The sequence below is a fragment of the Cheilinus undulatus genome, linkage group 18, assembly GCF_018320785.1.
Source record: "Cheilinus undulatus linkage group 18, ASM1832078v1, whole genome shotgun sequence".
Lineage (NCBI taxonomy): Eukaryota > Metazoa > Chordata > Actinopteri > Labriformes > Labridae > Cheilinus > Cheilinus undulatus.
Window position 1 is genome coordinate 26,571,159 of NC_054882.1, and position 14,490 is coordinate 26,585,648.

A 14,490-nucleotide genomic window follows, 5' to 3' on the forward strand; every position below is an offset into this window, starting at 1 on the left:
TTAGTTAAAGCCCACCCATCTTAGAACCCTTAAATCACAGAGTCATTCCAACATTATAAATAAATAATCATTAAACTGCATCCCATTAATGCTGTGGTTCTTAATGGTCAAAAAAACATTAACCAGAACGGAATGAGTCAAACTCTCTTAGGGGACTACTGTCATTCGTTGCTCTTCTGAGTATTTATTCCCATCATATCTCTCATTAGTATGTGGGAATGACTCACAATAAAGCACAGTTATAATACTGTAATATTTCCTGTCATCTGGAACGACAGCGTGACTCTCTGATGTATTCTTCACCAACAATGGAGCTCTATGTTACATCAGGCTTTTGGCTTCATTGGAAATACTTGTTAGCAGGATTGTTCATGTTGGTTTTGGACCTTATTCGGGGTTTTTAGTAAAACTTTTCCCCATACTAATCTATTAGGCAATAATTTAAGGTGAAGTCCTATTGTAGCTCGGATACAGACCAACACATCTGGTCACATCTCCTGGCGGGTTGGTGTATCCTTGGTCACACTGGCAGCGGAAGGAGCCATCGGTGTTCTCGCAGAAACCATGGTTCCCACAGATGGTTTCATTAATGCACTCATCAATATCTGTAAGATGAGAGCACACAGAGAGAGGGGAGAGTCACATTAATATTTACAACCTTGATCTGCTCAATACACTTTCAAACTGCCTTGGTAAACACAGTGCCGCTATTCCAAAATAAACAGCACTACCAATTTGACCCCACTAACAATAACAGCAGAAATCACCACCATCATAACATGTCAAGGACCCTGTACAGATCAGACAATTCATTAAGAGGCTTTTCAAACTTCAGTGTTTGTAAATAGATTTATGGAGCCCTTGTCTGAGTGTTGCTGAGAGTCGTGTGGGTCTGGAAAACTGCAATTGAGTGATGTGAGATGTGACAATTAGGTCACTGGGATGTTGGCAAAAGGTTTGAGATGGAGGAGTTGACATTGTGCAGACACTCTGCAGACAGTGTGAGAAAGATGGCTTCCAGTTTAAGTTTGGCATGAAGAGACTTTTTAACAGGCTTTGACATCAACTGCTTTCCTTTTCAATTAAGGCCTATGTGAAGAGCAGTTCACTGGCTGTGAAACAGTAAAAATGAAATGGGTGTCTCTCTTTGAGCTACAAAAGCAAAGGAAGCAATCAGGATCAAGACTTGAAAATACACTGTATGGACAAAAATATTTGGCCATCTGGCAATTACACCAACAGGGACTGTAATGGTATTGTATTCACAAACATGTACTTGAACATGTAGTTGGCAATGGGTCTGATCAAAACACCTGAATTTTATCATTAACAGGTGTGGCCAACTGTTGTGGGGTAGGTTGAAAACAAGGTGGATAGCAGCACTCTGCTGCCACAGTTTATACTTCTTGGCAAGGATTCTCAATAGAAATGGAAGTGACTCTTAAAAAACATGATGGGATTGATGCATGTAAAAGACAAAATCAACAGACATTATACATCTCTTTGTCCATAGGGGGTGCCAAAATCAACTCAAACTAAAAGCTGTTCAGGAGCTTTAATTAACATAGTTATTTAAGCCTGTTGTCATGGGTTCAAATTCAGCTAAAGATCTTTGTAAAAGCTCATTGTTACAATGTCAGAGTTCCAAGCACAGGATTTGATTTTAGGCTGGAAAACTGATGTAACAGATCAAATCTGGTGCGCTCCAGCCTACAGTACTTTAATGTCCATCTGGCAATAACTCATACAACAAGTTTCATAAGAAACAGTGGAGACAGGGTGTGCGATATGCCAGTGTGTGAGTGAGAGACAGTGATGCTGAGGCTGTTAACAGTGGGCCTAGGAACAGCGGTGCTCACTCCATACCACTTGCTGTTTAATGGCAACATTTGCTAGAAATATCTTACACACATGGTTTAATATAAACCTCTTAAAGAGGGGGGTTTGGTGTCTGATACACAGGAGGGAAAGTCTGATTCAAATGTTGTTTAAAAACAATCCGAAAGTGTAAAAATGACACTTAAGTTTTGTGAGTGTTCCCTGGTCAGTCTGGCTCACCACTGGTCAGTGTTAACGCAACTCATTTTGACAAGTTGTGACATAACCAGCATTGTTGAGTGTTACTGAATTTACCAAATTTATTTTAATGAATGTTTATTTGTTCTGTTCATAAACAGTCAGAAAAAATGCCTGCTCATCTGCTCCCATCCTTAGTCTGGTCTTTTGAAGAACAGTTTATGAGAAATTTGTTCTGAAACTTTTGTTCAAAAACACATCTTGTTCTTTTCAGTTGTGACATAAAAATCCCCGAGGTCAACGGAAACTCCTCAGTCAGAGATAAAAGGAGGCGTTTGTATGTTTTCTGTAAGTCATTAAGTTTGGAACAATATAGCAGAAAGGCTGTTACTTGATATGAATTGTTTTTATGAAATTAGAGGACGGGACAAACCAAGCTTTGACTCTTTCAGAAAAATTCTGACTAAATGTTTTGCTCATTTCTTTGTTTCATAACAAGCTTCCATAACTATTCCCTTCAGACTTTCCATGACTTCTATTAACCTCACCACAGTCGCATTATGTTCATGAAAAACAGGAAGACCAAACTCAAATACAGAAAAATGCAATGAAACACAGGTTATCTGTCTCATCAGTGTCACATCATGGTAGAAGAGACAGCATTAAATGTACATGTTACGCTATCAGAGTTTTATCTACGTTATTTCCCTCAGATTATTCAGTATGAGCTCAAATGAAATCATCAATTTTGTCAACACTGCAGCGCAGAAAAGAAGCTAAAATGTTTAAGAAAATTAAGCAGATAATCTGATGTTTACAATAAGCTATGGATTCATGTGACAACATTTTGTTGACGAATATTTCTTAGAGTTTTACGGGGCGGAGCCAATTCAGTCAGCAGTAAATGTACTGCATGAGTTAGCAAAGGGATATCAGATCATCCATATTTTATATTCAGCATAGTACCTGTATCAGGAATGATGTTAGCCTAGTGGTTATGTCCATTTGACCCATGCACAAAGCCAGTTGCCCTCAAAGAGGTGGTCCAGGGTCATATCTGGCCCGTGGCTCCTTTTTCCAAATGTCACTCGCCACTCTCTCTCCAATACTTATCAATCATGCACATGTATTGACAACTTATGCCAGACAATGGCAAGCTTTACTGGGACACATTTTGATGTTTTGGAAACAGACAGCAAAGTTGCTTTTTGAAATGTTCACTGGAGGCCCCCAACATCGAAGGATTTAATGTTGCACAGACTCATCCACAGTCAGTCACTAAGCCTTCCCTAATACTGGCATGAGAAAAACAAATGAGCACACTCAACCTTAAAAATGCTATAGGAGATTATTTAAGACAGGTGAGATGATGTAGAATGTTTCTTGACCCCCAAGGGGGTCTGGACCCCCACTGTTGGATCCACTGTATTATTCCAACCTATTTTTACCTTATTTTATCTTTATTTATTATATATTTATTTACATATATTTTATTTATTTTCTCAGGGCAATATTTGGATTTTTATTTTGACCATAAAAGTATATTTTCTACAAAACATAGTCACCGTCTGTCATCAGGTTGTTGTTGTTTGTCTCTCCAAACAGGCAGATGAGGCCTGGTGTTACTGTGACTGTAAAAAAATGCATCTTGTACATGTAATCCAAAAAAAAAATTATTTTTTTTTACGTTACTGGTATATCTGAAAAACAATAAATTTATCATTTATGGTTGAATCAAATGCTGTGTTTCTTATTTTTGTCTGTTTCTAAAACAAACTTTCACAAAGAGTATGTGTGTTTTGATAAATAAGAAAATTTCTGCACACTAGCTATCGACAAAAAATCCAACAGCGAACATAAAATACTTCCTTAGTACATAAAAAATAAGCCACCTTCATCACAGATTTTCAGACCAAAACAAAGGCTTTCTACCCTTCATCTCCCATCCCCGACTGTTTCACCACCAAGTGTCAACCAAAAGTGACTTACAAAGGTTTGTAAATAAGAGATTGGTTCTCCTTCAGTTTTTCTTGAGAAAACAACTAGTATTGTATGAATTGTATTGTATGTATGGCATTGTACAAAAACATGTCTGTAACATGTTTAAGCCGCTGAGAGTCACAAAACAAGCTGCATAACAGGAGAGCGTTTGAGCTGAGACCAACAAACCCAGGGGGAGTTTGACTTCAATCTCTTTTTCCAAAGTCCAAAATATATTTACATATGGTGTTTAAATTGTACTGTATTACCATTTAAAATCCATGCACCTTACTTTTGGAACCTTACTGCTTGGAATGGATAAACCAAATATTTTAACTCACATAGAAGTTAATTGTTGTCAAAAAAAAAGAAGCAGTAAATTCACAGCCACTGAGACAGAAAGTCAAGACCAGCGTCTCCTCTGATGGGTAAATAAACTAATTTATAGACCCCATAGCCAATCCTGTAATGTTTAGGCTACTCTGATCAGCCTCTGAGTACTCAATAAGCTGTAGCAACTGGGGAAAGATAAAATGCGGTTCAGAAATAGACAAAGTGCCTGTCCAGAACCCTCACTTCCTTTTCGACAAAGGGAGCAGCTTTCTCAGGCTAAACCTCAGTCAGTTCTCCTGTCCTGACTTGGCCACTTCTTTAACAAGCCTCTGGGGTCAAAAACAAGGGGCGCCCACAGGCTCATAAAACTGCAGAGACAAAAATGGTCTTTATCATTCATAAAACAATTCACAGAAACTGCTGGGAAGTGCTTAAATGTCTTGAATAGACTTGTGGGCTCAAATGGCAGCAAAATGATAGAGGGAGAATAGATGTACACATACTGAGAACCGCCAACCCACTGGATTTGCATTTTGCAGCTGAGGAATGAGATACTGAACTGGAGTAGAAGTGTTGACGTTTTTTTGATACAGTGAGACATAACATGTAATTGAGTAATACATTTTCTGGAATATTATTCCCACAGCTCGATGAGGAGTGCTCTCAAATTAAGGTGAAAAGTATTGTATGTCAGAGTTTCTTCATGTGTGAAGACCTTAAGTGGAGTCAGGAATGTTGGAATGACACTGGTGGCCAGCTGGGAGGTCTGGGAAGAGGGTGATGAAAGCTCTTCACTAATATATGAAATAATCAGTGTCTGCCGGCAGCTTTTCATTCATGTGTGACGTGGAACAAAATCTGTTCAAACCACATGTTGGGAAGAGACGCAATCAAAGTATCATCTCAGGAAGGAATGACAGCATTGAAACCACAATAACCTTAATGGCCTTATGTATATGTGTCTGTATGTGTTTGAGCGTCAGCATTACATGACCAGTTATTTAGATCCCCCATTCAAACAGAGGGTCAGCATGCTAATAGCTTGTGTGAAAAAAAAACAGAAAATGAAGAGATCTTCAAAAAGATCTGGTCTCACACCAGCAGGATGTAGGGTTGCCTTTCTCAGTCTTTCCATGTAATAATCAGTTACATCAGGACGCATGCAGAGCTGCAAATTAACCAGAGGAAAGAGCTGAGGCAGAGGGGAAGATGAGGAGAGCACCCGGCACAAAAGGCACCTATCCTAGTGGTCTTACCCAAGAGGAGCCGCTTCCTGAATCTGCTGTGTTTTATTAAACGTGTTTCTAAGTGTGGGTTTCTGTTCCAGTGTGTTAATCTGGAGCACATGGTGGCAAGCATCAAGAATAAAGAATCAGTGACTGTTGGCTCACCCTCCATAGCCCACACTTCTCCCATATTCTTAGGGCAACCCCTCATCTGATTGGACCCAGATGTGGAGGTGATTTCACACACAGCTGGGCAAAGATGAGGTGTTCTATTCAGAGCACATATAACATCTACAACCTGTGTTGTGTTATCTTCATCGAGGATATGCCATGCTTGTGCTTATGTGAGAGAAAACTTCATCTCACATCTGGACAACAGCATGAGCAATCGCACATGGTAAAGTCTTTAGATTTCTAAGCAGTGGGAGGTTGGCAGAAGTATGACCACAGACAATTTCCGGCCTTGGGCAAGGCTTATTAAAGGTGGGGCACAGCCTGAGGGAGTTTATAGTCATAATGGTGAATTAAAGCTTAAAAACAATAACCTGCAAATACACACTCTGACTTTTTCACATGCCCAAAGGAGCTCTGTGTACAGCATCATGGCAGATCTGATTTGTACAGTTGCCTCGGAAAAACCCTGCTTTCCCCTTGTGTATCACTGCCTCTAAATCTAAATGAGTGCTGTGAGCAGAGCCAAAGACAACCGCTGCCCCTTTCGGAGGTCGGTGAGTAAAAATAAAACAACGCCCCTCACAGAAATTACAGCGTCTGGCCAATTCCTTTAAATTTCTGATGATTTTTACAAGCAGACAAAAATGCCCTGCAGTCATCCCTCCCTGGACTTTTATTAGGGTGACGGCAGCATCTGCCACAACTCACTGTCGTAAGGTCAAACAAGCCAAAATTGTATGTTAGCGCTGGACTTCTGAGGACAAGAGCGCTGGGTGTTGAACTTGGGCTATGAGTCAATGGTGAGCTGTTTCACTGTTTGTTGTACTATTGCTGAAAACAGAAGAAAGCAGCAGCAGGGAAAAGATGGGCATTCACTCAGGCTAGTAAAACTGAGATTTAAGGTTATAAAACAGCCACAAATAATAGCTGATGCCTCTGTACGCCCTTCAAAAGCCAACAAGACCATTAGCTACAAGACAGGCAGGTGTCAGACCACATGATAAGCTGCACATTACAAAAACAGCAACTACACATGTGTAGGAAAGGACTGTCACAGAGCCAAAATTTAAACCTTTGACATGGCACAAATAAAATGTTACAATATCAATACCAGTTCCATAATGGGACAACAAATAACACAATCCTTGGCACCCAATATTGGATAATTTCTTGTTTATAATTAAGAAAAATTTGCTTTGCAAACTCCTTTACAGTGTCTAAAATGTACTTAAACATTGGCTATGTTTTTGTACCAACACAATGCCACTGCTTATTAACTTAGACAGTGCTCTTTCTCTTTCAGTATATTTGAGTTAAAAAAAACACTTAGAGCCTCTGTACTGTAATGCTTTGTTAAAGCTTTGTAAATAAGTCAAAAGGCACAGCTTTAATGCTCCCCTTATTTTGTTGCATTCCTATCACCACAAATACGCACTGGAGCATGGAGACACTGAGCCATTATACAGTTATTTGGGGGAAAAACACCTCTTTCAAGCAAATTGACCTCATCACATTAAGCATCTAAAGCATGGTGTTGAAAGAGTAAAGATTAGTCTGCTGTCTGTGAGAGCTGATGGAAGTGCACTGCAGTTTTTATGACACACAAACTTTCCAGAAATAAGGAAACAATTTCAACTCTGTATGACTTTAAAAAATGATGATAAATGATGTGTAAATAAAGTTGGTAAATATTACTTTGACATTACCATCACTAAGCCATAACCAGGAGTTGCATGATGTGTACTAGAGGGGAGGGCACATACTGAAGGAACAGGCGTTCATAGAAATTCAGCAAATGCAGGATTAAAAAAAGAGTCCCGCAGGGCTCTTAAATGGGGTCATTATTTTAAAAACTATTGGTTCACTGTCTATCAAATTAACTGTGGATAATACAAACCCATAACTTCTGTTAGATTCAGTTTCCATTATTGTTATTATCTAAGCAAAAGCATTAAATTTTCTGTGCTTTAAAGAGCAAACTGAATAAGAAGGACAAATGACTGTCAGCCCCACAGGTGCTTTTATTGTGAAATTCTGTTTTACCTATCCACGAGGTTAGAGTCAAAGATGTCCTGTTAGGTATGGTAGCAAAATTGTTTTACCCTAGATTTCTGAGTTTCTACTATTTCCCTTTTTTTCTATGTAAGAACAAATTCCCTCAGTGCAGACCCACTGCACAAAGACATGTTGCCTAGCTTTGCTAGTCCCATGCCTTGCTTTAGGATTTTTTTTTAAATAAAAACTACACTCCAAATGGTTTGTTTACTTATCAATACATCACTGCTTTCTTTAAATGTATGTATTTGACCTTATGAAAGAGCTGTTACAAAGTGGTACTGCTGGTCTGCTCCACTCTACGAATACAGTGAAATATGAGTGAGGATGAGAGAGTGCACCACTCAATCAGGCATTGGTGAAGGAAAATAAGCAAATAGTTGAATTGATAATCTGTTCTTATGCAACTAATCACATCAGTTATGCTGTCTTGCAGCAGGCTGATGCTGTCTAAAAAGCCCCATGCGTTCAGTGCACAGTGACGTCTGTGTGTCTGCTCCGTATCCTCACTGCTTCCTTTATCAAAAACAATAAATAGGCCACGTCTGTAACACATGCTTCTATCTCATCTGAACTGATTTCTGTCATTAAAACAACTCTGGAATGTAGTCTAACCCTTAATTATAAAAGCCTCCTTATTAAAAAAAGACTTGGGCCCTTGAATACAGTTCATGGGACAGGCAGGGCCAGGCTCTGATACCCCTTGACCACCAAGCCAGTTTCAGGGCTGCTGCTGGGTTAGAGCTTGAGTCAGTTCATGGTTGGTTCAATCCAAAAATCAGAAACGGTTTGCTTTCAACTGGCAGGAGCTTGCCAGAGAGCCACATCACTACATTACAGTAAAAGTCAGTGTGTCTCTGTTTTTCCTCCAGCACTAGTGATTGTAGCTCCCTCCAGCTTTCTTAATTCATCCGAGGCCCACGCAGCCAGGAGACAGCTCGTCACCTAGGATTACTGCTGTTTTGCTTTTCTATCCTTGTTTGAAGCTCTGTAGTTTATAAATAGTGCACTTCCTGGTTAGCTGTAATTCCAATCCTGCCCCCAGCTACAGATGCCAGCACCTGTTCTTTCCCTGGGACCAACTAGAGGTTAGTGCCACACTAGAACTGTTTTTTTCCCTTCAGTTCTTTGACAATAGAAAAATAAGTAACTGGTGCTTGACTAAGCACTGGCTTTAAACCATCCCTGGAACTAGCTTGGTGGAAAACAGGTATTTCGTAAGGTGCACAGGCTCAAGTAGGGCTGGGCTGGAATTTTTGGGCCCATTCTAGGATCTAGTACAACAGAAAAGTTCTGATTATTTTTAACTTTGAATCAGTGGATCTTAATGGATGTAATGTGCTTTGCTTTAATCTTTTACTGGATCTGGATTGTGGGATCCTTCCCAGTGCAGCCAGACCATTTTTAACGCAGTGTATTATGCCATTAGAGTAAAGTAGAGCTTTTCATATGTAAAATTACTAAATGTTGTTATTTGGTCTAATGGAAGTGTAGATTGTGTCTGGTGTGTTGGTTTGAAATGTTTCACCAGGTCAGATTAACAAGATTTTTTTTAACTTTGTAGCAATATTTGGCATGATCCTTAAACACAACTGTTTTGTAAATAATTACAATGATGAGGAGAAAGCATACTGATGACCCCAGGCTAGACTATAAGACTTCACAAGGTTTTAACATTGATGTTAATATAAATTGCCTGAGATCAATTTCTGATTAACTGCGATCATTTCTGCCACAAAAATTGACACATACTTCAACTTCCTCACAAAAGTTTTAAAGTTAAAAAAAGAGTCAAGGTTTTTGGTATCTAATACAGCTATCAGGAATCTAAAATCACTTAAGACAACAGTGACTGCAATGATTGGATCCCATACGAGGTGCTTAGCAGAGCTCCGACTCTGACACTGAAGGAGCAGAGGTGAGCAGCTGGTTTCAATCTGCCCTTATCGCGCTGCAGGCCCCAGCACTCCTCAGTCTGTGCCAGACAGACAGCACCATAAAGTGCAGTGAGGAGGCAGCCACACGTAGCCAGGGATCAGGGTGATGGAGGGGGCGGAGGTCTGATCTGTCACTGATCAGTGCTGCGGCGGCTTATTCTTCCCTGATCTACGTCTGTTGATAGGCCAATAAAAACCCAAGGCCATGAGAATATGTGAAGTGCATCTCTACTTGTTCTCCATCTTGAACACAAACACTCAAGTGGATGCAAAATAACCACAGCTAACCACATGCGCACACACTTGAACTCACATACACACAACACACCCACAGCTTCCATTTGCAGTCCAACACATCATTCCATTGGGATGCTTTCAGGCAGTTCCCCCTCTTTCCCTGTCACTCTCTGAAGGCTGTTTGGATTCTGTTTTAGGGTGACCTTTTTTGTCTCTTATGTAGCAGACTTGTCGTTTTATAGTGCTAGGAGAGACAAAGACAAGCACACAATCACTACATAATGGAGAGATAAAAGGAAATCTTTGTGTTAGAAAAAGTTAAAGCCCTAGTCGCCTGATCATGCCAGTAAACACAAAAGACATCATGCATTCTGGAAAATCATGCTCAGATATTCATTGTTGGCAAAATATGGGCCCAGATGTTAGCTGATCCTCAAAGATAGCCAGTCAACCTGGGTGAACGGGCTCCTCCATGGGGTGTAAGGAGCTGGGGAGGGAGAGGGTGAAAGACCTGACAATCCTCTCCCAAAGAACAGCAGTGATCAGATTCCACTTTGTGACTCTGCCAGAGATTCTCCATTAGCTCAGTGTCAGGAGAAGGAGGCCATTATCAGTTGCTAGCTCCACACACTGCCTCCAGTGACAGTGCACTCCTCTTTCTAAAGTGCCCCAATTTCAGGGGCCACTTCTCTTCATCTCTCCCCTCAGGTCTCTTTTGCATGAAACCTCGAATACCTGATAGCTTTTGATTTAGATCAGCCTCTTTGTATGCGCCTGCCAAACAGATATCATTATCTTTGCACAGAGGGATAGTCCTGCAGAGTACGAAGAGTGTTGGGTGGATTTCAGACTGTGCTCTCTAAATGGATCAAATTGGACTTAGATCCATGCAATGCATTCAAAATGCATTTAAAATATAACTATTGAACGCATGTGTTCGGCTTCTTCTGTTGTCCTAAAAATGAAAGCCAAAATACCCACTGGGTATTTCAAGGTCACTGCACATTCAGAGTCAGGTTCTGTGTAGTTCGAAATGACTGGTGGAGACGTGATATTGGTTTCTTGCCCTTGAACTTCTCAAAGCGCACATTAAACTCACAGGTAGATAGGCAAAGATCCTTCAGGTTGGTACAATCAAAGCTGAGCAGTGCTTGATTGACTCTTATTCTTCTCTACTCTGCTAAACCTGTGCACATAACCCTGCAGGACCTGCATTTTGTCAACAGAGAGGGGTCTGGCTGCAGACCGCACATCTCAGACACCCCTTCCTGCAGACCACTACAGTGAGACACCCTCTCTGTTAGGACGGAAGTGACCTGATTTGCAAATATGATGTATTCCCTATTTAAGAAGGGTTTTCTTAAATTCAACGTAATTTGTAAACAACGTCTGACAGATGTATTCATGAAATAACCACATTGCAAACACAACAGATGGAAAAAAAACTCTAAATAAAACAGAAAAAAGGTCAGATGTCCAATCTAGGATTAGAATATAGAGAATTTCTTAGAAGTAGCTATGTGACCGGTGGTTCATTTTCACTTCGTTAGCTTTGATAAAGCTACAGTAGCTATGCTAGCTATGTAGTTAAAGTAACTAAGTAAGCCAATGTAGCTAAGTTTGCATGGGCTACATTGTATTTTATAGTAATGAAGCTGAAGATTTTTTAGCTTTAGCAAATGCAGCATAAGTGAACTTAGCTAATGTAACTTTAGCTACCTTACCTTTGTAGCTTATGCAGTTAACTTAGCTTAGATAGCTTTAGCCTTAGCTATGCTGTTTTGTCACTCAGGACTGTTTTCCTGAAAGCAGACTGTTTACTCTAATTAACCATTTGGTTATCAGGTTTTGAAGATCAGGTTTTTGGCATTTAATTTTTGGTATCCAAACACTTAACCTTAAACCCTCAACCTGATCCTAACCAGAAGTTTAATCCAATTTTGTAATTAATTTTTTAGTGTATGTTTCTGTCCTTACTGAGGTGGCATCTCAAAGCAGTGGTCTGCAAGAGGGGTGGTTTGAGACCTGCATTCTGCAGCCAGACCATCTTGTGTTGTATTTTGATTTTATAGCTTGTCTATATCCTGTTAACATGGAAGAGAAGAAGCTTTTTTACTGTAGCTAGGCCATATGTTTTTTCTGAACACAATTGTATGTGCCAATCTCTTAACAGCATGTATTTTTCACCACTCACCGCAGTCTGTGTTGTCTCCCTCTATTAGTCCGGGCTGGCAGCCCATGAAGCACCGGTATGAGCCGATGGTGTTTTCACAGCGCCATGTACCACACACTGAACTGCCAAAGTCCTTACACTCATTCTGGTCTGAGAGAGAGAGATGCAGAGGTTAGTTGGAAGCTGACAAACAGAGGCGCAAATGTTACCACATGTACAATCACACACATTCCCTCCACTGCTCCTCTGCTTCCAGTGTAATGCCTGTACAGAAGGAGTCGTCCAGGAGGCCTGCAGTGTAGCTGTCCTCGGTAAACGCAGCAGGCAACAGGAACGGCCAAGAACAATATTATCACAGCAACCGAATAACTTGTGAAGGAGCTGAAGGGAGACGTTCCAGAGGGAGAAACACCTTCAGCTCACAATGGGGTCATTCATGCTTTCCTCAGGGGAGAGAGAGCTCGGGCCTCCAGCCATGCAATCCAGGCACCCCTCAAGCCCAGAGCCCAAGGAGGAAAGCCTCTAAAGCCAGGCTTGGACACTTTCACAAGAACCCGGTCCCAACTTTAACGGTCCACATAATCAATCATAGCCAACTGTGCTACATTGGGTACGCTTAAGCTTAAATGTAGCATGACGATCAAACAGCAAAAGCTGACATGTTGGTTTACTCAAAGAGTGGAAACCTTAGGGAGGAGTTTGGGGTCAACAATCACCATGACATACACAAGAGAACATCACAGGGGAGTTTTATTTTAACATCTTACCTTCACAGTCGGCGGTGTCAGCATTGAATTTAAAGCCGGCTTCACACAAGCACAAGAAGGAGCCATCGGTGTTGAGACACTGACCTCGGATGCACACGTTGTCTTTGCTGCACTCATCCACATCTGAGGGAGAAAGAAGGGGGAAAAGAGAAAGAAAAGCAGACAAATTAGGAGATAATTTGATAAAAAAGGGTGGGTGCAGATTTGTTGCATATTGATGATCACTAAATATCCTCATATATCCTCACTGAGTCCACGGGGAGCATCATTCCTTTCCATAAGCATCACAAAAGAATGTGTAATCAAGCTCTTGTCCCAGCAAAAGATGCATTGGCCATTTGGAGCATTTAACAGCATACAGTATGAGAAAACAGGAAACAAAGGAGGAAAAGAAATGTATCAGGCTGAGAACATTTTCCTCTGACTTGTAAAAATTAATAATGAATGTGACATGCTTGATTAGCCATAGATTGGTGGATAATTGCAGCATTACAACACAACTTGAAGGTATTTGGACTCAGGGTAAATTCCTGGGGAAAGGCAAGGAAGAGAAGAAAAAAGCATGTCTTCCTGTTCCAACCTTTCATAATCAGATGAATCTTTCTGAGATGACAAGTTAAACACCCAAATGCAACAACGGGCTCAAAAAAACAATATCCCAGACTATAAGTAAACGCATAAATATGTGTAGAGTGGATATTTTTGGAAGGAACTCAAGGACTTCAAAGCCAGTATTGGAAGGCACAGCAAGGCCATGGCACAACCTGCTGATCTGGATTAAATTTAGCCTTGTTTCAGTCTACATTCAGGCCTTTATTGAGTATGTTCTCTTCTTGCCGAAAGACTGGTCTGGTCAAGGCCCAGCATCATTTTGGCCTCACCTGCCTAAACCCATCTTTCATCTCCATAAACTCACAGACCCTCATCCTCTCTGCACCTCCCCCTGAGGCTCATGTCAGAGGGGTCTGGCTTTCATTGTGTTAGCACTGTACACATAATGGCAGCTGCAAGAAAATATATGACAACTGCTGATTTACAGGATAATTAGAGCGCAGAATTTGTTGTGGCTAGCGGCCAAAGTACCTGATGCAGGCTGGGTGGTTTACTCAAAGCCTGAGGACGATATCAAAGTGGCTCCAAGGCTAAAGAAGCAGAGGAGGAATTTCTGTTTTCAAGGACTGACCCCTTGTCCTCTCATATGAGTCAAACCGGCTCATAAGACAGCCATGCCAGCATCCTTCAGAGGCCTGGATCCAGTGCTCGAAACCTACCTGCTTCCCATCACAACATGGTGTTTTACCGCCAAAAATCCTGCCGTTTGCTTAACTTCACCTCCGACTGCAACGCAAGACACACCAGGAACAACACTGATCCAAATCAGAGATCCCAGCCAAAGTTATTTCATGTATTTTGACAGCAAATGCTTCAGTTTGTTGAAAAGAAAAGCTCTAGCTGATGAACATTTTGTTTCTCCCATTGCTACAACCAGCAGGTCACTGGGTGCGGCTGGGATAACATCAAACTGATGTCTGAGTGGTGAGAGAGAGGGTGATCTGAGAAGGTTGATGAGGACATGGCCCATTGCACAGAGA

General features: G+C 40.9%; 1 protein-coding gene across 1 annotated transcript in view; it reads right to left on the reverse strand.

Annotated features, from left to right (window-relative positions):
- The window catches only part of LOC121526055 (latent-transforming growth factor beta-binding protein 2-like), a 133,918-nt gene that overhangs the window by 14,072 nt on the left and 105,356 nt on the right, over window positions 1–14,490 (reverse strand). The window contains exons 30-32 of the mRNA XM_041812342.1: window positions 12,899–13,021; window positions 12,153–12,281; window positions 477–605 (exon numbers count right to left, since the gene is read on the reverse strand). Coding sequence (XP_041668276.1) covers window positions 477–605; window positions 12,153–12,281; window positions 12,899–13,021 — 381 coding nt within the window. The remainder of the gene's footprint in view (window positions 1–476; window positions 606–12,152; window positions 12,282–12,898; window positions 13,022–14,490) is intronic.